Source organism: Lissotriton vulgaris, chromosome 1_1, assembly GCF_964263255.1.
Source record: "Lissotriton vulgaris chromosome 1_1, aLisVul1.2, whole genome shotgun sequence".
Classification (NCBI taxonomy): Eukaryota; Metazoa; Chordata; class Amphibia; order Caudata; family Salamandridae; genus Lissotriton; species Lissotriton vulgaris.
Window position 1 is genome coordinate 1,144,315,752 of NC_141685.1, and position 23,776 is coordinate 1,144,339,527.

A 23,776-nucleotide genomic window follows, 5' to 3' on the forward strand; every position below is an offset into this window, starting at 1 on the left:
GAAAGAAAACAAATATCATACACCACACATACACCCCGCATTGTAAAAAAAGTTATTAGAATCATAATGTCTGCCTATAATATGCTATGAAATACTATAGAACATATAAAAATTAATATTTCCCGTAATATCAATAACTACCCTCACATTTTTTAATCAAAAAAAGTCCCCCAAATCTTCTCAAATCTTCTAATACCCCCTGCTCGTTGCGCGAAAGTCCTCTCACTAGATTTAACCCGTTTCATCTTATGTAGAAATTCATAAAAAGATGGGATCTGCTCTGTACGCCATAGTTGTAATAAAAGAGATCTAGCCACTGCCATAGCAATATATAGCAATTTAGCCACCTGGTCGGGAAAAGAGAGATCAGGATCATATCCGTACAAAATTAATTTCTCGTTCACTACAATTTCGATACCACATTTGTGCTGGAAATGGCAAAAAAATCTCCTCCCAAAATTTTGCAATCTTATCACAATAAACCATAACATGTGACCAATTAGCTGAAGAATGATAAATACATTGAAAACAATGTGCAGAGTGAATAGGATACATTTTAGAAATAGAAGAAGGTGTACGATAAAGTAACCACTTACTAAAAAATAACATTCTCCGCCAATTCGCCCCCCTTAATGTAGTAAAATTAGATCTATTAATGACAGACCAAGCATTCATAGGCATTACATGATTTTCCTGCTCCAACCATTTTTTAATCACCTTTTGACTAAGATCCAGCTTCCTATTTTGAGCAAGATGGTGTTTCCAAACCCCTGGTTTTCAATCGAGAACGTCAACCAATAATTCCTTTATTAGCTGACTTTGCTGATCTAGCTGAGTTATATCCAATTGAACCAGAAATGTATAAACCGAATTATATGACCCTAATAGGATGAAATTTCAGGTAACTATTTGAGACATTTCGGTCCAGATAATCCATTTCCCATTTCTCAAAAAGTCTGAAACTATCAAAAACCCTGCCGCCGCCCAATTAACAGTGAGATCTGAGCATTGTCTTACACCCGTCAGCGAGAGAATGCTAGATAATAAAGATGTTAAGTTGATAATGGGAATAGAATATCTCTTAAACAGAGCCTGACTTTTTTTTTAAAAATCCACTGAAGGGACTTATAGCGAACAAATTTGGGAGATTTAAACACGTGGAGAGGAGCATGTATCCGATTTTCTTTGCAGATTAGATAAAAAATGTATTTATAAATAACTTTTTTGTATGAAGTTGAGATTTAAATCTGGATAGGTACTGGGCGAAATAGGAATTATAGTAATCTCTAAGATTTGGCAGAGCAAGCCCTACCTGATCCAGATCTTCATATAAAGTGCTAAGTGCAATGCGAGGTGTTTTCTTTGCCCAAATAAAGGCTGTAAACATTGATTCTACTCGAGTAAAAAAGGAACCTGACAAAAAACATGAAATGGTTGAAAACAAAACATTGAAAAGGGGAAGAACAGACTTTTTGATTAAAGCCACCCGACCTAAAATGGATAATGGTAGAGAGTTCCAATGTGAGAACATTGTTTGGACTCTTCGGAAAAGGGGATTAAAATTCAGATCATATAAATCCCTTACTGATGCTGAAAAAAAGACTCCCAGCTATCTCTTAGGTCTAGTGCTGGTACAGGAAAGAATGTCCGGATGTAACTCCACAGATTCACCCCCACATTGTAGAATTTCCGTTATCTTTTTATTTATACGGTATCTTCCCAGAATTTCAAAATCCTCGAAAAGCTGAAATACTTTGGCTTGAACTCTAAGTTCTGGTTTTGGTTCTGGTTCATGGAGAAGTGTGGCTCACTGGTTAGAGGAGGCAGACCTGGAAGCAGAGGTCAGCCCGGGACCAGGGTTCTAATCCCGGCTCGGCGGGGTCTTGAGTCCTGTAATGTCCATGGACTCGACAATTCTCGCTCCGGTGCCCACTCGATTCACGAGTTCACACTCTGCGACTCTGGGCAATAGCTTGATTAATCTCCACAACGGCCCCTCGTGGCGGGATTCCTGGCTTTCACCTTGCGGATACCCTGCCGGGGTTATCTCACAGGGGAATACCAGGACGGGTTCCCAAAGCAAGCGCTTAGAGACCGGTTGGTGATTTGCGCCATATAAATTCCTGTACATTTACATTTACATAATAAGCATGATGTCATCTGCATATAATTTCAATTTTGCCATTGATGGAATTGGGGTGGGGAACTTCTGCACAGTTCCTCAATGCTATTGCCAAAGGCTTGATGAAAAAAGCAAAAAGGACTGGTGATAAGGGACATCTTTCTCTTGTACCTCTTTTTACTAGGACTGACCCTGCCACTGTGGTGTTAACCATAACATTAGCTTTAGCATTGTAATATAGATTGCGAATCAAAGAAATTATTTTAACCGAAACCCCAAAGTGTCCTAAAATAATAAACAGTGTCTCCCAAACCACCAAATCGAAAGCCTTTTCAGCGTCTAATAATAAAACTAAAGCAGAGATCCCTCATGTCTCAAAATAATCTAGAGCCTCAATTAAATAATGTATGTTAGTTGCTAGCTGTCTATCTGAAATAAAGCCATTCTGATCCGGATGAATCAATTCTGCCGTGATATTATTAAAACGCAAAGATAGAAGTTTTGTTACTATTTTGTAATCAGAATTTAGTAATGTTATCGGACGATAAGAATTTGGGTCCTTGCTGTCCTTCCCCTTTTTAAAAAAAACTCACTACATTGCCTTGTCTGAAGGACTCTGGTATTGTACCTCCCTCTAACATAGAATTTATTAATATGAGAAAAAAATCGGCAAAAGCAGAAAAAAAGACCTTAAAAAGTTCTGATGGAAACCCATCTGGGCCACAAGCTTTACCATTAGGGAGATCTTTTATAACTCTCTCTAAGTCGTCCTTAGAAAATAATGTAGCCATAGACTGTTGATCAACTTCTGAGAGCTTAGGTAGTTCATTATTGATTAAAAAAGCTTCTAGTAGAGACTGGTCTACCCTCTGGTATTGACCATAGATGGATTCATAGTGTTTAAGCATTATATCCCCTATTTTAGCCGGATCATCTGTCTCTGAATCATTAAGAGGACATTTTAGAGTTTTAATTATAGCTTAGCGGCAGCATGTTCCTTAGCCTGCCAAGCCAGAAACCTGCCTGTGAAGTTGCTTTCTTCGTATATCTTTTGATGCTGTTGCCGAAAGACAGCTTCACTCTGAATCTAGTAATTAGTACTAAGATCCCGTTTTGCCTGGTCAAGCTGATATTGGTTAGCTCTGGACGGATTGTGGAGGCTTATAGCGCTAAGTACTTCAACTTTCTGCCCTGAGTTTTTCTTCTTAGCTCTAAAATCCTTTAAGTTAGCCGCATCCTTTCCAATGATTATTCCACGGATAAAAGCCTTAAGCGAGTCCCAGATAATATTTAGTAGGGCAGATTCATAATTTCGAGTAAGAAATTCTTTAATCTCTACCTTTGTAGAATTGACCCAAAGCTCATCATTTAAATATTGTCTATTAAAGACCCATCGCTTGGGAATTTTTACTGAGTTTTCTAAATCAATCTCTAAAACTACCATGGCATGATCTGAAAATCCATTGTGTAGAAATCTCTGCTGACTGAAACAAAGCTTTCTAGAGACCCAAAAAAATAAATCTATGCGAGATGAAGGCCTAAATCTGCCTGACCAGCACGTAAATTCTGCTTTAGATGGATAAGTCCTACGCCATGGATCGTGCACATCAAGCATAGCCCCATAATTCTGCAGAATTTTCAATGATTTAGGTTTTAGTTGTCTCCTTGTCTTAGTAGAGCAGTCTATTATCGGATTAATGCGTATATTAAAATCTCCCCCAATTACTACATTCCCTATAACAGTCAGCAAAGATTGAAACAGCTCTTCATAGATCTTACAGTTATCCTCAATCGGTGCATAATAACTAACAAAGGTTATAGGTCTCTGTCTATGTTTAACTGTACATGTAGCCCAACACCAATGCCCCAGCTGATCCTTTTCAGAATTTATAACCTCTGAATAAATATTTTTTTTTTTTTTTTTTAATTTTTGGAAAACCTTTATTAGACATTATAAGCAAACAAATACGGGCCTACAACCCACCGGCCGGCCTCGAAATCGTTTGAAGCACATCAGCAAGCAATTGAGCGACTCAGCAGCATATCGAGCAGAACACGATTAGTCCAAGTTACACTGTAATGAGATGCGCCGCCGAGAGGTAGGAGAAGTGAAGGTTTAATTAAAATTTTTTTTTTTAAAAGGTCCAAAGTAGCAGGAGTCAAGAAGGATTAGAGTCCAAACAATCCGTACCAGGACCGAAATGGGCAGCAATTTGCAGGAGCATCATCAAGCATTATCAATTAAACATGAGGCTGGTGGCAAATAAAACAGGAGAGAAAGCGATCAAACATTATATACACCCCAGCCACTACCCACATCGTGCCAATCCACCCCTTGACCCCAGGAAATAAGAAGAAGAAAGAGGAGAAGAAGAAGAAAAATTAAGGCCCATAGTAACTGAACGATCGAAGAAAAATACCCCCCACCCTACACGCATGCGAAGGCTACGGCCTACCCCCCCCTAAGCAGTGTGTCTGTCGCCCCCAGAGTACCCGAAATTCAGAAGCAAGAGAAAGAAGGAAAAGAAAACACATAAGACCGGAGGAGGGCCAAATAGACGTTCAAAACAATCAGCGTTGTTACCCTCGGCCACCCGTCCCCGGACCCCGACCCAGTACCTGACCAACATTTAACTCCCAAAATGTCCGTTACAGTCCCAGCTAAGCACACAACTGGGTACAGCCAAAAGAGAGAAACATCCTTATCCTTGTCCCCTGCTATCCAGCAAGTCGACGGAGTCCAGATCTAAAGCAGCCATCGTTGACGAAGAAAGCGAAGGTGAGGTCCGCTGCAGCACACGATGCCAGCCACCAAAGTCACACCGCCACAGAGCCAGACGGTGAATGCCCATCCAGAAATTGACTACGCACAACCGCAATGCGTGAAGGGCAGCCAGCAAAAACAGCAGTTTCAACTCCAGGATGGACCGGTGGGACCCGCGAACAAGCCCCGATGCAGTCGTGAGGAAAGGCGCCCAGACACATGTCCCCAGTGTCCGCCAAGGACCGAGATCTCCACACACCCCTGCAACAGTACTGGGTAGCTCGACAGCAGCGACATAACTCTCATCCAGCACCATCAAGTCCGTCTGAGCAGGTTGGCAGTCCCAGACAAGCACCGGGTGTGGCGAGGTGCACAGCACAGAGGACACGATATGTCCATCCAAGGGTTCTGCATCAACAGAGATGTCCGGTTGGCATTGCAGGTTCAGGACCATGGCACGCATAGCTACACGGAGGTCTGTCAGGGCAAGCATAACATCCGCAAGGCTGAGGGATACCGCAGGAGGAGAGGGAGCTGCCGTCCCACGCACCCCGGGCTCGGGATCACGTCGCAACCCTCGAGACAGGTCGCCTTCGGCCATCACCTCAGCCGCCCACCAGTAGCCGGTACCCAAATGTTGCCACTCCGGGAGCACAGCAGCAAGACGGTGCCCTTCGCTCGGCCCCCGGCGTCAGTGTAGCACAGTCCACTAGGAGCACGCCAAATGGCCGCCGAGCGCCCAGATCAAAATGGCTCCCGGTGCAGCTCTGGAAGACAAGAAGAAGTCCGGAGCCATCCACTGGCTGAGGAGAGGGTGAAGCCTGTCGCTCACGGTGAGAAACCGAGTCCGGCACCAAGGCGTGCAGGACAGGGAGGCACGCTGCAGCTGGGAAAGCAATGCGGTAAAAGATGTCAGTCAGCCGACCCCGTCCTGCTACAATGTCGGCTGTGGCTACAACGAGGAACGGCAGCCTCCGGAGAACAAAGACCCGGCCGCAGCGCTGCAACACTGTAGCAGAGATCGGGACTCCTCGCCGTCTCTGCCACCAGGATCGCGCCGGAAAGAACACCGCTGGACACAGGAGCGCCTCGCGGATCCAGGACGCCGACAAGTGGGCAGGATGATGAGCAGGATAATCGGCGTTTTGGGAGACAAACGGAAGGGTCGGTGGAGCCGAGGGATCAGGCGGCCATCATGGTCGCGGGCTAGGCTCCTCCCCCTGAATAAATATTTTTATTTATAAAGATAGCTGTCCCTCTATGGGACGCAGAGGTACTGGAGAAACCCCGATAAGAGGCCCATGCCGTAAACATAGAGAAATTAGATAACTTTATAGAGGAAATATGAGTTTCTTGTAAAAGGCTTGTCCCTCACTTTCACTGGACTCCCATGTAAGAAGATCCAAAGAAGTTTTGTCGCTCCTGTACCACCGATCAAGCCAGTGGTAAGTCAGGCAGTACCACAAAGGTCCTCCTCATACCACTACCTGTGGTGAGGGTTCCCTTTGAGAGGTTTGGGATTGATATCATTGGTCCCATGAACCCTTCAACAGTATCTAGATACAGTTACATTCTAGTGGTGGTGGACCATGCGACTAGGTATCCAGAGGCCATACCCCTTAGAGCCACCACAGCTCTTGTGGTGGCCTGGGCCCTCCTTGGATTTTTTTCCTGAGTGGGTTTCCCGAAGGAGGTCTTAACTGACAGAGGTACCAATTTCATGTCAAGTTACATTACTGCAATGTGGGAGGGGTGTGGCGTGAACTACAATTTCAATTCACCCTATCACCCACAATGCAATGGATTAGTTGAAAGGTTCAACAAAACCCTCAAGGGCATGATCATGGGCCTCCCACAAAAGCTTAGGCAAAAACGGGATGTCCTATTGCCCTGCCTTCTCTTTGCCTATAGAGAGGTCCTGTTTTGGGCATCCAGTTAGGGGTCCCTTGTGTTTGGTGAAGGAATGATGGGAGTTACCTCTCAAACTTCCTAAACAAGACATAGTAGACTATGTACTTGGTCTCTGCTCCAGGATGGCTGAGTACAAGAAGAAGGCCAATAAAAACCTTGAGGCAAGTCAAGAATTGCACAAAGCTTGCTATTTATCAGCCAGGACAAAAGGTTTGGGTGTTAGAGCCTGTGGCCCCAGCAGCTCTCCAAGTCAAATGAAGTGGACCCCATACCATACTTGAGCAAAAGAGAGAGGTCACCTATCTGGTGGAGCTTGGTACTCCAAGAGCCCCCACAGGGTGTTCCATGTGAACAGGCTCAATCCATACATTGACAGGGCTGACATGGACTTGCTCATGGCAACTGATAAGGGATAGAAGGAAGAGAGTGACCCACTCCCTGACCTCTTCTCACAGAAGGAGTAGTTTATTTTCTGTCCAGTTCTGTAGTAGGAGTATCTCTGTTATAGTCATAATCTAGTGAATAGTCCCGCCCATGTGCGTGGACCCCGGAGCAATCAAAAATAATCTCTTAAAGTGTCGAAAAAATGCAGAACTGCACAGACACTTAAGAGAGAATTTAAAGACATATAATGCAGCCTATAACAGGACACACTGTCCAGTATTTCAACTAGAAATTCCACCAAAAAAATCCACAAAACAGCAAAGCCTGTCCAGATTTCCCTTGCCTTCAGCAAAAACCCCTCTGGAATGATAGAGAGGAAGACATGGACAGACAAGCCCCATAGGCTGCCATTATGTGGCTCAGAATAGGATACTGTGCCTTTAAGAGAACTTTCCAGAACTTCACAGTATCCCAGAATGCCCTGCATGTCCCTCTTACTTTCAGTTCTTTTTGAAGGCGTAACACGCCAGACCTGTAGCATTCCGTACAAGAATATCTGTCTCCACCGGGGAGGAGGGCGGGCGCTTATGACTATAACAGAGATACCCCTACTACAGAACTGGAGTTACAGAAAAGAAACTACTCCTTCTGTAGTAGGGGATCTCTGTGTATAGTCATAATCTAGTGAATAGAATGGCAAGCCCATCCCCACACCAAAGCGGCGGTGGAGAAAAGAAACCAACACCACTACTGTGCGAACAAATTCCACAGCGAAGCCTGTCCAACCTGAGCATCCGCCCTGGCATCAGTGTCCAGACAGTAATGCTTAGCAAAGGTATGAACCGACTTCCAAGTGGCGGCCTTGCAAATTTCTGCAATCGGCACGTTACGGAGCAAGGCTGTCGTGGCAGCTTTGCCCCTGGTGGAATGAGCCTTAGGCTTACCTCCTACGGTCTTATTAGCTTTCTGGTAACATAGTTGTATGCAGGACACAATCCACCTAGAGATGGACTGCTTAGAGGTCGCAAGACCCGTCCTGACCGATCCATAATTGATAAACAATTGGTCTGACCTACGAATATCTTTGGTCTTATCCAAATAAAATTTCAACACCCTCCTAACATCCAGGGAATGTAGAGACCTCTCCGCTGGAGATGAGGGGTTCTGAAAAATCGTAGGCAAAGTTATAGTTTGGTTGACATGAAAGTCAGAAATAACCTTGGGAAGGAATTTAGGGTGAGTACGCATAACAACCGTAGCAGCATGAAATACAGTATAAGTTTCATAACAACACAACGCCTAAATTTCACTCACCCTGCGGGCCGATGTAATGGCCACGAGGAACGCCGCCTTCCAGGACAGGTGCTGGAAAGAAGCCTTATGAATGGGTTCAAACGGCTCCTTCATCAAACTAGACAGCACCACATTCAATTCCCATGAAGGCGAAGGAAGCCTGACAGGAGGGAACACTTTCTTCAAGCCTTCCAAAAAGTCTTTGATCACAGGGATCTGGAAGAAGGAAGTCTGTGAAGGGCTTTTCCTGTAGGCAGTCAATGCAGCGAGGTGAACCTTAATGGAATGAACATTAAGGCCAGACCGCGCCAAATGCAGAAGGTAAGGAAGGATGACATCTTCCTTGCACGTCGTAGGGTCAAAGTTCCTGGACACACACCAGATACAAAACCTCTTCCACTTGTAAGCATAGGAAGTCCAAGTGGAAGGTCTCTTAGACTCCTTCAGTATGTCCATGCAATCTTCGGGCAGATTCAAATGGCCATATTGCACTATCTCAGGAGCCATGCCGCCAAACTCAAGGACGAGAGGTTGGGGTGCAACATCTGCCCCCGAACTTCATGAGAAGGTCCGGCCTGCACGGCAGCCGTATGTGTGGAAGGAGGGACCGGTGTAGAAGGTCCGTGAACCACCACTGTCTGGGACATTCCGGGGCAATCAGGATCATCCGTGCCCTGGACCGGGACAGCTTGATGAGCACCGCTGGAATCAGGGGAATGGGCGGAAAAGCGTAAACAAAGCTGTTCGACCAGTTGATCCAGAGTGCATTCCCCAGCGACCCTTGCTGGTAGTACCTGGAGGCGAAGTCTCTGCATTTGCTGTTTTCGGCGGTGGCAAACAGATCTACGTCTGGAGTCCCCCACCTTTCGAAGACTTCTCCTAGTACGTCGTCGTTTATGACCCATTCGTGGTTTTCCTGAATCAGTCTGCTCAGTGCGTCCGCCTGAACATTCTGCACACCTGGCAGATGGGTAGCCGTTATCGTCAATCCTCAGGCCAGAAGCCAGCGCCAGATCATCTGCGCCTCCCGAGACAGGGTGCGCGATCTCGATCCCCCCTGCTTGTTGAGGTAATACATTGTGGTCGTATTGTCCGTCTGTACAAGCAGAGAGTTGGTCCGGAAGGACGGATGAAAGGCCTTCAGTGCCAAGTGAACAGCTCTGAGTTCCAGGAAATTGATGTGATACGTGGACTCCATCTGAGACCACGTTCCATGAATCTGTAAGTCTCCCGAATGCGCTCCCCAGCCTTGGAGAGAGGCATCCGTTACGATAGTCTGAGTGGGAATGTCCTTGTGGAAGGGAACCCCTCTGAGGAGATTCTCCACTGAACACCACCACTTCAGAGACTGAAGAGCATGCAGAGACAGTCGTATCTTGTCGTCCCAAGATCCTTTCCTCTGGTCCCATTGGTCCTCCAAGCACTCCTGCAGAGGTCTCATGTGTAGTCGTGCATGAGGAGTGAGGAAGATACAAGAGGCCATCGACCCCAGTAGAGAAGACACCATCCTCACTGTTGTAGATGGAGCGGTCATAAGAGCCTGAGCCTTCCGAAGGATCAATCGCCGTCGCTCCTCCGTAGGAGACACGCTTGCTGACAGATTATTGATGGTGGCTCCCAAGTATTGAATGCACTGGACCGGGATCGGGACAGACTTGGACATGTTGATGTGCAACACCAACTTGTTCAAGAGAACGCACGTCTTCTGGAAGTCTGCTTGCGCTTCCGAGAAGGAGGAGGCCTTGATCAACCAATCGTCCAGGTACGGGTAGACAAACACCTTGTTCTTCCTGAGGTGTGCCGCTACCACTGCCATGCACTTCGAGAATGTCCTGGGCGCAGATTTCAGCCCGAAAGGCAGCACTGTGTATTGGTAATGGTTGGTGCCGACTTGAAATCGCAGAAACTTCCTGTGTTTGTACGCGATGGGCACGTGGAAGTACGCATCCTGTAGGTCTATGGCACAAAGCCAGTCCCCCTGTTGCAACTGAGGATAAATCTGATGCAACTACAGCATGCGAAACTTTTCTCTGCGAATCCACTTGTTTGCCTGCCGCAAGTCCAGAATGGGCCTGAACTCGTTCTTGTCCTTCTTGCGAACCAGAAAGAACCGGGAGTACAGACCTCTTCCTCTTTGAGACAGAGGTACGTCTTCTATCGCCCTTTTCCTTAACAGGATATCGGCCTCCGCCTGGAGCTCGCGCAGTTGATACTGCGAGCTGACCGGAGGGATCGCTAGAGGAGGGCTGATGAACCAAAGACTGTATCCATTGCAAACAATATTCAGCACCCACTTGTCCTGAGTAATTTTTCTCCACTCTGCCAGAAAAAATTGAACGCTTCCCCCCACCGGAGCGGGTAACGGATGACGGGGAAGTAACCGCTCAGGGTCGAGACCCGGCCGGGCCCTTGTTCGTGGTAGAGGACTGTTGTCCCCCTCTACCCTTCTGACGTTTCTGGAAGGGTCTCCGGCACTGCTGCTTTTGTTGCTGATGCTGTCCCGAAGACTGGCCCGGTCCTCTTCCCTGTGCGCCGTAGCGCCTCTGGAAAGGCCTGAAGGATTTCTTCTCCTTGGGCTTCTCCAAGCCCACAGCCGTCAGAGTCTCTGCCTCCGCCTTCATGCGGTCCATCTCATCATCTGCGTGTTTACCGAAAAGAGTCTCTCCGGAAATGGGCAGATTGGCCACCCGCTGCTGGGCCTCCGGCTTGAGTGACGTGAGCCGTAGCCAGGCTTGCCGCCGCTGGTTGATTCCATGGCAGTAACCATGTGCGGCCAACAGGGAGGTGTCCGCTGCTGCACTGATCACCTGGTTTGAAACCAGCATCCCTTCCTTGAGGATCTCTTGGAAGTCCTCCCTCTTGTCTCTCGGTAGCAGTTCCACGAACTGTTGAAGGGAGTCCCACAGCGCCCGGTCGTAACGGCCTAGCAAAGCTGTATCGCTGGCAGCTTTCATGGCTGCGGAAGCGGTCCCACACGCTTTCCTTCCTGCTGAGTCGATCCACCGACTCTCCTTATCTGGCGGCAAAGTGGATGACGGGGAGGTAGAATGTAATATCCTGGCCGCCGCCACAATCACCGAATCCGGTCCCGGATCCATTCTCAGGAATGCAGGGTCCGAATCCGGGTCCCTGTACTTCTTCAGAAGCCGGGACGGAGCGGCCTTCACCACCGCTGGCGTGAGGAACAGCTCCTCCGCAGGTTCCTTCAATCCAGGCACCAGAGGCAGAAGAGGGCGAGACAAGTGCTTCTTGTGAAGCGTCTCGAATATCACGGACGTCGTAGGTGTTGGAGCAGTCACCGTGATACCTAACTTCGCAGCCCCCCTCAGGAGAACCTCCTGGAACGTGGCAATGTCGTCCACTGGAGAGATCCTGGTCTCTGGAGAGTCCGATAAGGTCGGAGAGTAGGAAGTATGGGTCCTGTAAGAGTCCGTGCGTGACCTGGACCCCCTCCTCCTATGGCGACGCCTTGATCTGGTGGAGGATCTATGACGACTCCTTGATCTTCCTCTCCGTCCGGAGCGTGAACGGGACCTCCTCGGCCGAGGACGATCAACCGGGTCCACCGGAACGGGTGATTTGGGTTTAGACGGAGCCTTTGGTCTAGGCGTACCCTTCGGAGGCGTCGGCAGCTTAGGCAACGAGGTCAACCTCGGAGGAACCAGAGGTGGCACCTCAGGCAACCCTGATCCAGGCTGCGGTGGAGGCAACGGAGGCGGAGTAGGTGTCCTCAGACGGGGACCCCTCGGTAACGGAGGAGGGGGAGTCACCTTCCCCGACGGGGTATACACCTCGGAATACACCGAGCGCGGCGAACCCCCTTCTTTTCCAGCCTGAGACGTAGGCGAACCTCCCACGGCGTCAGGTCTACCTCCACCTCTCTTCGGCGTCGAAGAACGGGACCATACGGCAAGCGTCGGCCCCTGGACGTCGAGCGTCTCTTCCTCGGCGTCGAACGCCTTCGGCGCCTCGACGGCGACCGTCCGTGCCTCGACGGAGACCTTTTGCGCCTCGATGTCGAACCTCGGTGCCTCGACGTCGAACCTCGGTGCCTCGACGGCGAACCTCGGTGCCTCGACGGCGACCTCATGCGTCTTGACGGCGACCTCATGCGCCTTGACGGCAACCTCCTGTGCCTCGACGGCAACCTGGGCTTCGACGGCGACCTTGACAGCGAGGAACTCACCGACGATGCCCGCCTCCTCTTCGCCGACGGCGAACGGCGGTATCGCCTCGACGGCGAACGGCGGTATCGCCTCGACGGCGAGCGCCGACGCCTGGCTCGTCGACGGCGATCGCTCGACGTCGACGCCGAAGAGGACGATGATGACACAGACACCGGAGACTTTGAAGGTCTGGTAACATCCCTCGACGCTGAGCCTCGACGTCGTTTCGTCTCCGACGATGGGGAACAGACCGCAGTCATTCCTCTCGACGCCGTAGTGGGCGCAATGGACCCCGGCAGAGAATGGTGACTTTTGCTGGTCTTTCTGCCCCTGGGGAGCCCCCCAGGGGCCTCAGCATGGGCAGAAGAAGCCCCTCCAGACCCACCTTGAGCCTTCAGTCTTCTTTCCTCGAGACCCTGAAGTCTGATCTTCCTTTCCCTCAGGGTCCTTCCAGAGAAGCCTTGGCAGATAACACCCTCCTCTGGAACATGAGAAGCTGGAAGGCAGAGGATACACACCTCATGGTGGTCCGACCTGGCCTTTTTCCTGGAGCACACCAGGCATTTGTCGAATAAGGCAGGCATCTTCGACAAAAACAGAGTGAGAAAACCAAGAAGAAAGGCCCCACAGTACAATAAAGTACTTAAACTGTGCAAAATAGTGAAAAAACACCAAATAAGTCCCAAAAGGGAGAGCTCAATGCTCCAGGGTCCTGCTAGCAGGAGCCGTAAAAAAGAACTGAAAGTAAGAGGGACCTGCAGGGCATTCTGGGATACTGTGAAGTTCTGGAAAGTTCTCTTAAAGGCACAGTATCCTATTCTGAGCCACATAATGGCAGCCTATGGGCTTGTCTGTCCATGTCTTCCTCTCTATCATTCCAGAGGAGTTTTTGCTGAAGGCAAGGGAAATCTGGACAGGCTTTGCTGTTTTGTGGATTTTTTTGGTGGAATTTCTAGTTGAAATACTGGACAGTGTGGCCTGTTATAGGCTGCATTATATGTCTTTAAATTCTCTCTTAAGTATCTGTGCAGTTCTGCATTTTTTCGACACTTTAAGAGATTATTTTTGATTGCTCCGGGGTCCACGCACATGGGCGGGACTATTCACTAGATTATGACTATACACAGAGATCCCCTACTACAGAACCCTGATGATGGACAGTTGATAGTGTAGTCTTGGCACACAGCCTCACTGGTCAACCGCAGATTGATTGTAGGAAGGCCCTCAATTAATACAGGAATTTGTAGCTAAGAAAATAGCATTAAATTAAAAATAGCTCTTCTTGTGTAATTCTGCTTATTCTGTCGCAATTTTTCTGCATTTCCACATGATTACACTACACAGAATTACACTAGTTATGCCCACCCCTAGAACGGGCAATGGATTGTTTCACTTGGAAAAAGAGGGACAGGTGACCTGGCCTTTATCACAATCTCCATGTAATATTTCTCTTGTCCAAAGCCATCCTTTATTCCCAGTCAGAAGCCTCAGACTATCAATGGTGAAGATCATTTCCCAATAACAACTTTAAGCAACTAGGGCATGGGGACAGGACCTTGTGGAAACCATGGGATGAACTCAATCCATCTCAAGGAGTCAAGCTAACCTATAGTAAACTTTTCATGCCAGTTTCTGACCTAACATCGGCCCTCAAAGTTTAGGGAGTGAGTAAAGCAGTCTCAGGTAGAGACCTACTCAAGACCTATCATATGATAGGTCTCCAACTGATCGGTCTTAGAGTGCTATCCTTAGGCTCTGCACATCCTACCTTGTAAACTTTTCTCATCTCTACAGTCCTACAATGCATCGCTTGCGTTTCCTATTCCCAACCGTAATGTTAGTCATGTGTCTGAAACTGCATGGGGCAGTGGCCTGAAGTAACCTGGTGCTACTGATATTTTCCTCAAATAAATAGTCAAATAAAATATTTTAATATATTCAGGCCCAGATTAACCAAGGCTTTGTGCCACTTCTCGCATCACAAAATTTGGCAAAAAGTGAATCATGCTATTTACTATTTGAGTGCAAAAGATGCATTTTTCACAGCGAAAAAAATATTTTGTGACACTTTGGGTCAAGGTTAGATTTACTGGGGTGGATAGACAGAAACTCCAATACAGTTTGATACAAAATCTGATCTACTAAAATGGCAAGATTGGGCTTTGCGTCAAACACTAATGCCTAATTGAGACATGCGCAAAAAAAGGCAAATGTATACGTTTATCAAAAAAAGATACATTGGATATGTGTTGCATTGCAAAGCACACATCTAATACATGGGAACCTTCTGAGTTTGTCTGTGCATAGTAATTTGTACTATTGAGCACTAGCGCAGTGGATGACACCAGCAGCAGCCAATTTTCTTTTTATCTATAATGCTGTGCTATTTTTTCTCCCTTATGCAGTGCAACACTGCACATTTAGAACCTGGACAGCATGGTATAAAAAATGCGTAAATCTGGGCCTTTGATTGTCTGAAGATCTAACCAGCAGACTAGCACTTTGGAGGGAAGAACTGAGGGCAGAGCGTGTGGAATATATCTTGTTTTCGAACACAGACAGAAACATATTATACATCCAGGTGCACTCCTTCTACTTCCACAAAAGCCACCTCATTGAAATCACAATATAAAATGACACTTGCTATTTACCCAAAAAACTTTTATTTTCATATAAAAATAGAATCATACAACAGTTTCAATTCTTCTTCCCTTCCCTTCTAAACTTTGGATTGAGAAATGTTGTGGGGTGGAGGTGGAGAAAGTCCTTCTTATATGTCTACTGCATCTTGATCACTGACTGCTTTTAGTCCAATTGCCCCGAGACAGTGTTTGACATATTTGGAGCAAGAATAACTAAGTTTAAACTAAAGAGGCTCGTGAGAAGATATAAGATCACCAAAGGACACTGCTCAAATCATTGGATGGAGTGTACAGTTCATTAGAAACCGCTGTCCGTATGAGTCGATTTACTGTCTACTGAAGTCTTTGTTGCCTCTAGAGGTAGTGGGCAGTCAGACACCAGTACAAGTGTGACACTGAATGGTATAAAACTGACTAGAATTATGACGGAAGCAGATAGACACGGGTATAGCAGTGACACCCAATGGTTTTGGTTGAGGTCCCGCACAGAAACGATCGATGGGGTGTGACAGTTGGAATCAGTATGACATGAGCTAATGTCCAGGACGAGCTTAAAGTGTGTCAGTAATTAATACACAACAAAGAAAATGGATGCTAGCTAAAGAAATCCAACCTGAAGACAAACAAAAACCAAGCATTGGCAAGGCCAAAAGGTCTGGAATTGGCTGCCAACCTTTTGGTATTGTCAATGCACATTTTATTTTGTCATTTGCCAATATATACAAAAAGCATTGGCTAAAAGCAGAAATATTATTTTGGATCTCCAAAAGTATATATTGCCATGGCAATTTCTAGCACTGAAGGAAACCACGTTGTGTGTGGATGTGCTCTTGTGAAAGAGTAGAATGCAGTCACTAACTGAAGTTAGCCAATGGCTTAAGTGGCCTGTCCCACTACTCTATGCTGTAAAGGGCAGAAGAAAATGTGAATGACAACAGAGCAGTGGATGAAGAGTGCTGACTAAAGACCCCACAGGTAAGTATATTATATATTTAATGTTAGTAAAATCAAAAGGTCTTGGCTAACGGCAGACCTAAAAAAATTGGAAACCTGTATCGACTGAATGCAGCAGAAGATACAACATGTGTGAAACAGTTTAAATACATAGGGCCTGATTTACAAAGGAAAAGTTAAACAAAAGTCTAACTTTATGACTTTCGGTATTCACAAAGGGCATTTACTACTTGTAAATGTCCTTTGGGAAAACCGAAAGTCGACCTTTACGACTTTCAGTATTCACAAAGGGCATTTGCGAGTAGGAAATGCCCTTTGTGAATACCGAAGGTCGTGAAGTTAGACTTTTGTCTAACTTTACATTTGTGAATCGGACCCATAATCTTGCTCACCTTTATCAATCAATATTGGTACCAAGTTCTGAATATTAGAAATAGTTTGACTAAATCATATGTGGTACTGCATTCCAGGTGCTTCATCCAACCCAAATTGGCTGCCTTATCCTAAGGCTTAAGGGGCAACTGAATGTATTTCTTTTATAAAAGTGCCCTTAGGGAGATTTATCTAATCGAAGCATAAGGTAGACACGACTAGCAGTCAGCAATCCATTGTCCAGTTAAAGGAACAATTACCACAGAGACTGAGCTCTTAATATTGGTGAAAGGAAAAAGAAAAGAAGAGAAAAGAAGTGAAGAAAAAAGAGAGGAGGAGAGAATAAAAGAAAGAGAGGACAAAAAGTAACTAAGAAAGACAGATAAAGTGAAAACATATTAAGTGCGAAAAAAGGTAGAAGAAATGAAAATAGAAAAGGTGAGGAAAAATATATTAGTCTCACAGAAAGGAAAATGTGGAAAAGATCCAAGTATAGAGAGGACTGACGAAAGAAAGACAGAAGATGAGAAAGAGAGTAGAAGAGAGAAACATGCAGAGGTGATGAAAGCCAACATGCTAGCAAAGACAGTGAGAAGGGAAGGTGCATGGTGAGAATGTGTCCGTGGGATGCATGATTGACAAAATTGTTCATGGGTACAACTCCCTCAAGCTTATTCCAGTATAAGAGAGCATTACAGTCTTAAATCGTATTTGGCCCACATACCCCTCCAAAGCCTCCAACCTCAACCCCACAAACATTGGCTATGGAACTCTATAACTGCTGTGAGCCAACAGATCCTTCCAGTTGAGTACGCTCTAGAGAGTTATTTCAATGTCTTTTACACTCTATGCATTGTCCACACAACTAAATAGTGCTCAGTGTACTGCTACAAAATAGACACCATTCCATGGTTTGTGTGTGCAAAATCAGAAAGGCCCCGGGACTCTGGATATAAAATTATTTCCATATGAACAGTGGCACCAACTAAAGTTTCTGGAAGCTGGGTTGCAGGGTACACAGTCCGGCTTCACCTGTAGGAAATATTTTAATCCCCCCTCCCTCAGGAGCTTTTTCCAAAATGGTCACTTGATTTATTTATAAATTCATTTCATTCTTATAAAAAAAATAACATAAGCGAATGCCACAATAATCATTGGTGTAAAAACAAATAAAAAATATGCATATTTACCTTTTATCTGCTTTTTTTTATACAATATTGATTAAGCTAATCACATGGGAGAACTAACAAAAAAACAATAAGTAGCAAACATGTACAGGAGAGGAAAAAAGGGAACGGTTTTGGGGTAGCTCAGTGCTGCCTCCTTTGAGAGGACAAGTGGTGCTCTAAATGCTCACACAGACTAGGCTGTGCAGCTAACACGGTCTTTGTTCGAGCTCCTTTGGCAGTTTATAAAAATACAAAAAGTACAGTGCAACAAAAAATGATACATTTCAGTGTATCTAAAGTTCAAAGTCATTCTTTTTCACTTCATTCTATCCATTGGGTTCATCTGTCACTCCATCGGCGTGATGCCCGGATGCCGGAGCCTGTATGTGAGTGGGTACCCATGGCGAAGGGGGGTGTGCGACTCGTGGCATGAGTGGCAATGAAAGCATTGCCATAGATATCAACAACTATACCCAGCTGCTCCAAGCAATCTCTTACTTTGGGTACTCTGTCTTGTGTCTTATGGCATAGTTAAATGATGGCCCTTCTCGCCATATTATCTAGTGATTAATGCTAATTGATTAATGACTGTAAACTATTCACATCCCTTCAAATCCTACACGTGAGGTGGAGGTCTTAAACGATGTTTTGCTTTTACTTTATTTTCAGCAAGAAATAAGGCCCCTACGCAGTTTTGAAAAATGATACCTCACAGTGTTTTGGGATTAAAAAAGCAACCGCCGTTTAACCTAAAAATTAATATACATTTTACAAAACAAGTTTACACCGATACAAAGTTACATGTGCTGGCTTTTGTTTCCAAACTGAACAAGAGTAAAAGCAAAAGCCATATAGTGGTTTTGTGCCAAAAACAAGCAAAGAATGGACTGCTGGCATGAGATGGGGCTCTTTTACGTCCGGCAAGTTACGTATAGTGTGCTGGGATCTAGCATGCATTCACTGCGTAAAACATTACCAGGCCATACTTAGATACTAAACTTATCCTACCCTAATTGTAAACCTTGCTGAACCAGATGCAGAAGGGTAGCATACCTAGTGTGTCACTGTTTTTTTAGCGTTCTTAAAAGCAAGATGGCTCGGAACTTCACACCACTAGAAAAATACAAATATTATCCCGATTGTCAAAAATATTACGGTCAGAACAGGGACTAGTAAAAAAAAGCTCTGCAAATAAATATTTGTTTTCAATATTTCAAGCCCACAGAAAATCTGTTTCATTTTGTATACCTTGGAGGAAGGTAAACTCCCGCTCTAGCTCTACATAACTTGTATGTTACTGTTATTGGTCACTCCAGCCATTGATATCTAGGATATTCGATGAGCATTTCATGCCCCTCTCATTTCCCTTCCTGTGTTTCTCTCTCTTTCCCGTGAGCCTTTTTTCCTTATTCAGTACGCTTAATCTCTGCTCACCCATTTTCCTTTTCCCAGCCCGCGGCCATCAACTTCCTTTTCTGACAGAGGGTGGCCGGTGGCAGGTATGCCGTTTAATTTCAGCCTACCTATAACTGTTGAGAACAATGAAAATACCAAATTAGTGGGAGCACATCAAGGAGGATTTTCTGTTGAGCTTCTGGAGGGGAGATTGTTGGAGCTCACGGGGCGGGGGAGGAGATTCAACTACATCGTTGTCAGAGAGCGGTACCAATTCTTCTATTACTATGCCAAGAAGGGACTTATAGATATCTTCTGTGGGTCAACATCGCAATTCCATGTAGCACACCATCTATGACATTTCTATGCTCTATCTACATCTCTTATGGAGTCTCTAAAGACTTTTATCTATTCCCTGCAAAAAACATTTGAGAATTCCACACATTTTGTATAGAAAGATGAAGAGGTCTACAGAGGTTTGTATCGTTCTTTAGAACTGTGGACAAAACTCTGGATTACTGCTAGACTACTTCAGTGTGAAATGTCTATGTAGTCCCTGAGAAAGTTTTGATAAGGAATAATATTCCATTTTATAAGCACAGACGCCCCATTTTAAGAGGCCAGTGCCATATACCAAGAAAGCTGTAGCCAGACAGCTTGTGTGCCGCCCCTGGATTTGGTGCTTATTCTGCCCAGCAGCGAGTCAGACTAGGTAAAGGCAAATGGTGACTTTGGAGAAAAATATAATCTCCTTTTGAAAAGTTCTGTTCCGAATTGTGAGGATTTTTTAAATTCATTATCCTCACTACCTTAGTCAAAATCCCTGGACCCCAGTGATTCCTTAAATTGCATCGAAAACCGTAACAACTTCACGCTACAATTCAACATTTAGTCCTGTCATTCTAGGAGGCCTAATTATTTTTAAATATAGATTCAGGAGCAAGAGGCATGTTTTACTGATCACCGGTTATACACCTGGGAGAAAATTCATTATTTGAGATCTGAAAATAACCATATTTCCATGCCATCCCTCCAAAATCCATTGTGTCCAAAATAAGTAAAACACTTCAACCTAACAATGTCCCTCATTTAAGGTTTTAACGTTAAAATCTTTAGATTTTATGAAGGCTCTTTCTGTAAAAGTCCAAAGGCCTACACGTGCCTTACCTAAAACAATTTCCACTTTTATTCTCTCCTAGAAATAGAAGAAATACTTAATGGGCTTCCTTTTTGTGAAACCCTGCTTTTTAATGAGCTTTAAGTTAACCTGGTGGTCATATTTTAAATAGGTATGTTTTCCAAGTCAGGGCAAAGAATGTTTGTTCAACAGTTTCAACAGATGGAAAGTATTTCCTTATCATTCAATGTAAGGTCTAATTTTAACTTTCCTATTCTGGACAAACCCACAAAAAACAGTCCTAAAAATATTGAAAATCCAAAATGGCTCCTACATTTGTTGACAATTAAGACCAGAATTGTTAGTGTAGCCTTTCTTTTTCCTTTTCTTTTTGTAAATTTCCTTTCTGCAAAGAGCTTTCTAATTTTTCTCACCCCACCCACTTCCATCATTGTTTTTATAGAGGCTCAACATGATTCCTCACATGCTTTTACTCATCACATCAGTTATGTTTAAGGCAGATACAACAGACCTAGTTGGCACTTGCTACCATCATTGTGGCTACTGGCCTCATTCTCATGTGTCATGGAAACTGCCATCTTTCATTCAGACCAGCTCACAATACGATTTTCGACCAGCTCTTTTTTTCATTATGAAAACACGATATAATGGACCTGGTGTTTAAACAGAACAGTGCTAAAGCTCACTGTCTGGTCAACAATCAGGACAGTTACCAAGCCTAGGTGTGGGCCTGTTGATGCTGAGCTGTCTCTGCCAGCCCTCTTCTTCATTCGTTGAGTAGCTCCCAACATGCAGTCTGGTCCTGTGCTTTGAGCTTGCACATAGGGCCTTTACAAAAATGTTGAGAACAGAAAAGCTGCCTTAGGATCCAACCTCGCCATTCTTATGGTCCTTGTTTTTTTTTTAGTTATGTTCGCACTGCGTCAGTCTTTTGGAAGAGATTGCTGTGCCAGTAGTCTGGGTTGTCAAAGGCACCATTGTTAGCTTCAAGCGTCCTGAGGGACTTCATGTACCCACTGGGGAAAGCCTCTTTGTGGCATGGGGTAAGGATTTTTGATGGTAAAACAGCATAGTGTGGGACTGTTGGGCCCACCCTGGAATCCATCTCCTCATAGCCCTGCTCCAGGAGAGATTCACGGACCGCTGGAGTCACAGACCGCAGGTTGGAGTCCCGCTGAGAACTATTGCCATTCATGTATGTGTAGTCCTCCTGCTCTGCCCCTTGGCTCCCTATGGTGCCACGGGAGCCGCTCCTCATTGGACGTTTGTTCATGTACTCGTACTCCTCTTCGCCGTTGTCCTCTGGCTGACCCCTGGTTGGCTCTGCAAGGAGGCTCTGTGGTCGAGAGCTGTACCTGCTGCCGTCGGAGGTGCGTCGACTGGATCTTATATCCATATATTCATATTCCACATGCTCTGGGGGCAGGATAGGCTGTGGGGTGGGATCTTGTGTGGCCACTTTGTTCATGTACTTGTACTCGCCATCGGCTTCAACATCGTCCTCCTCCATGCCCACACTGAAGGCAGGTCGCCTCTGCCACTCCTTCGAAGTTCCCTCTCCGGAGGCATCAGGGATGGTTTCTGTTGGTTCTGAAAGGGAAAACATGCATTTAACAATCAATTCATAATTTAGATTTTCCAAAGGGGGCTTGGGTTCTTATGCAGAAACGAAGGGGCGTTTATGCAAAATTGGGTTCATTCGTTAGATTTAGCCTGTGAAAAGCCAATCTAACGTGAGGTATGCCTTACATGACTGAGTATGCTCAGCTTAATACAGGTTAACTGCATTTGAATATCTGAGATAGAAGGAAATATCCCAGCGGTGAGAGGTGAAATTAGCAGGAAGCTCAGAGAGACTAACCTAGGCTAGATGACTAGTTTGGTTTTAGATTGGAGGTCTGTAACCCTGCCCTCAGCTTTATATGGCACATCCCCTGATCCCACCATTCCTACCTGGGTTGCCTTGTTTGGCTAGGACGTAGCCGTTGATGTCTTCTTCTGTATCAGGTGTAGTAGGTACAGTGAGGAGGCTATCCCGCTGTGAGTGATAGGCGCTGTCTTGCCGCGAGCGATGGCGACTGCTTAGACTGCCACACACAGACAAGTCCTCATTCATTTCCCTCTCAGAGATGGGACCACAACCCTCAGAGGATTCAGATAGCGTCCGGCCTGTGGATTCCTTTCGGATGCGCAGTGTTTGCCGAGAACCCAGATCGCTTGGTCGTGAGGAGTTCTATGTGGGCACAGAAAATGGAATGGGAACATAAAATGATCTATAAATGTTAAGAGCTCTCAAGGGTGTAAGTAGATCCCCTAACGAGTGTGAATAATACTTTATATACCTCCTTAATAGTAAAATTCTCATTATTATTAACATTAGCTTTAGAGAGTAGAGATCTGCATCTAAAAGATCCCATATTGAAGTAACTGTTTTCTTCTTGGGGCCTCAGCTTTCTGTGAGATGCTCGACCCACCAGGTGACCCCAGGATTCCAACCACAGTCCACCCATATCCTGCTGTGCATTCCTTACGTCCATTTTTCCAATTACCATGTTCACGCTGAGGCCTTTACACAGACCCATCACAAACTCGCTTACAGGCACAGCACATTCTGTTTTTGCATAAATGCATCATCATCCCATATGCATGAAGGGTAGGCTCTGCACTGTCTAGAGAGGTGCGGGTCTCAGTTATTCCACCACCCTAACTCCGTATCCTCTTTGTGCTACAGAAGCGAACATTGGTCTACAAATATATGAAGAATTTACATACCTGGCGAGAAACACTGATAGGGGTCTGGTTCATAGGGATGTACCCAGCACCAAGGCTAAGCTGGGTTTGACTCTGCAAAGAGGAAAGACAGCTGTGAAACACAGGCCTGACAACAAGGGAGATTCACAATGGCACAACAAATGCATACAACACAAAGACACTATCTCTCTGTCTCTCTCTATCTCTCTCTCTCTATATATATATATATATATATATATAGATATATATATATATATATAAACAGTATCAAACAAAGCTAATGAAATGGCGTAATCACAAAATTCTAACGGAAAATGAATATAAGTATTTGTTGAATGAGAATCCCATCATACCCACAATATACTTTATCCCCAAAGTGCAAAGAAATATGGAAGCACCCCGGGAAGGCCGATAATATCAGCCCGTGGTAGTATGTTGGAATAAACATCAATTTACATAGATTATTTTTTGCAGCCCTATGTTAAAGCGTTAGATTCCTATGTACAAGACACTGGGGACTTTCTTTCAAAGATTGAACAAACTGTATGGAATGACAATCATTGGATGCTTACATTCGATGTAGCTGCATTATATACCAGCATTAGACATCTAGATGGGATTAATGCAGTTAAGTATTACCTTGCGCAAAGAACAGATCAACATAAAGAACATAACGAGGTGATTATCCAAATGCTTGATTTCTGTTTGACCAACA

General features: G+C 45.3%; 1 protein-coding gene across 2 annotated transcripts in view; it reads right to left on the minus strand.

Annotated features, from left to right (window-relative positions):
* Nucleotides 1–15,286: 15,286 nt before the first annotated feature.
* The window catches only part of ERBB3 (erb-b2 receptor tyrosine kinase 3), a 249,950-nt gene continuing 241,460 nt past the window's right edge, over nucleotides 15,287–23,776 (minus strand). For both annotated transcript variants that reach the window (XM_086963900.1, XM_086963901.1), the window contains exons 26-28: nucleotides 23,083–23,154; nucleotides 22,264–22,543; nucleotides 15,287–21,900 (exon numbers count right to left, since the gene is read on the minus strand). In XM_086963900.1, coding sequence (XP_086820026.1) covers nucleotides 21,218–21,900; nucleotides 22,264–22,543; nucleotides 23,083–23,154 — 1,035 coding nt within the window. In that variant the 3' untranslated portion in view covers nucleotides 15,287–21,217. The remainder of the gene's footprint in view (nucleotides 21,901–22,263; nucleotides 22,544–23,082; nucleotides 23,155–23,776) is intronic.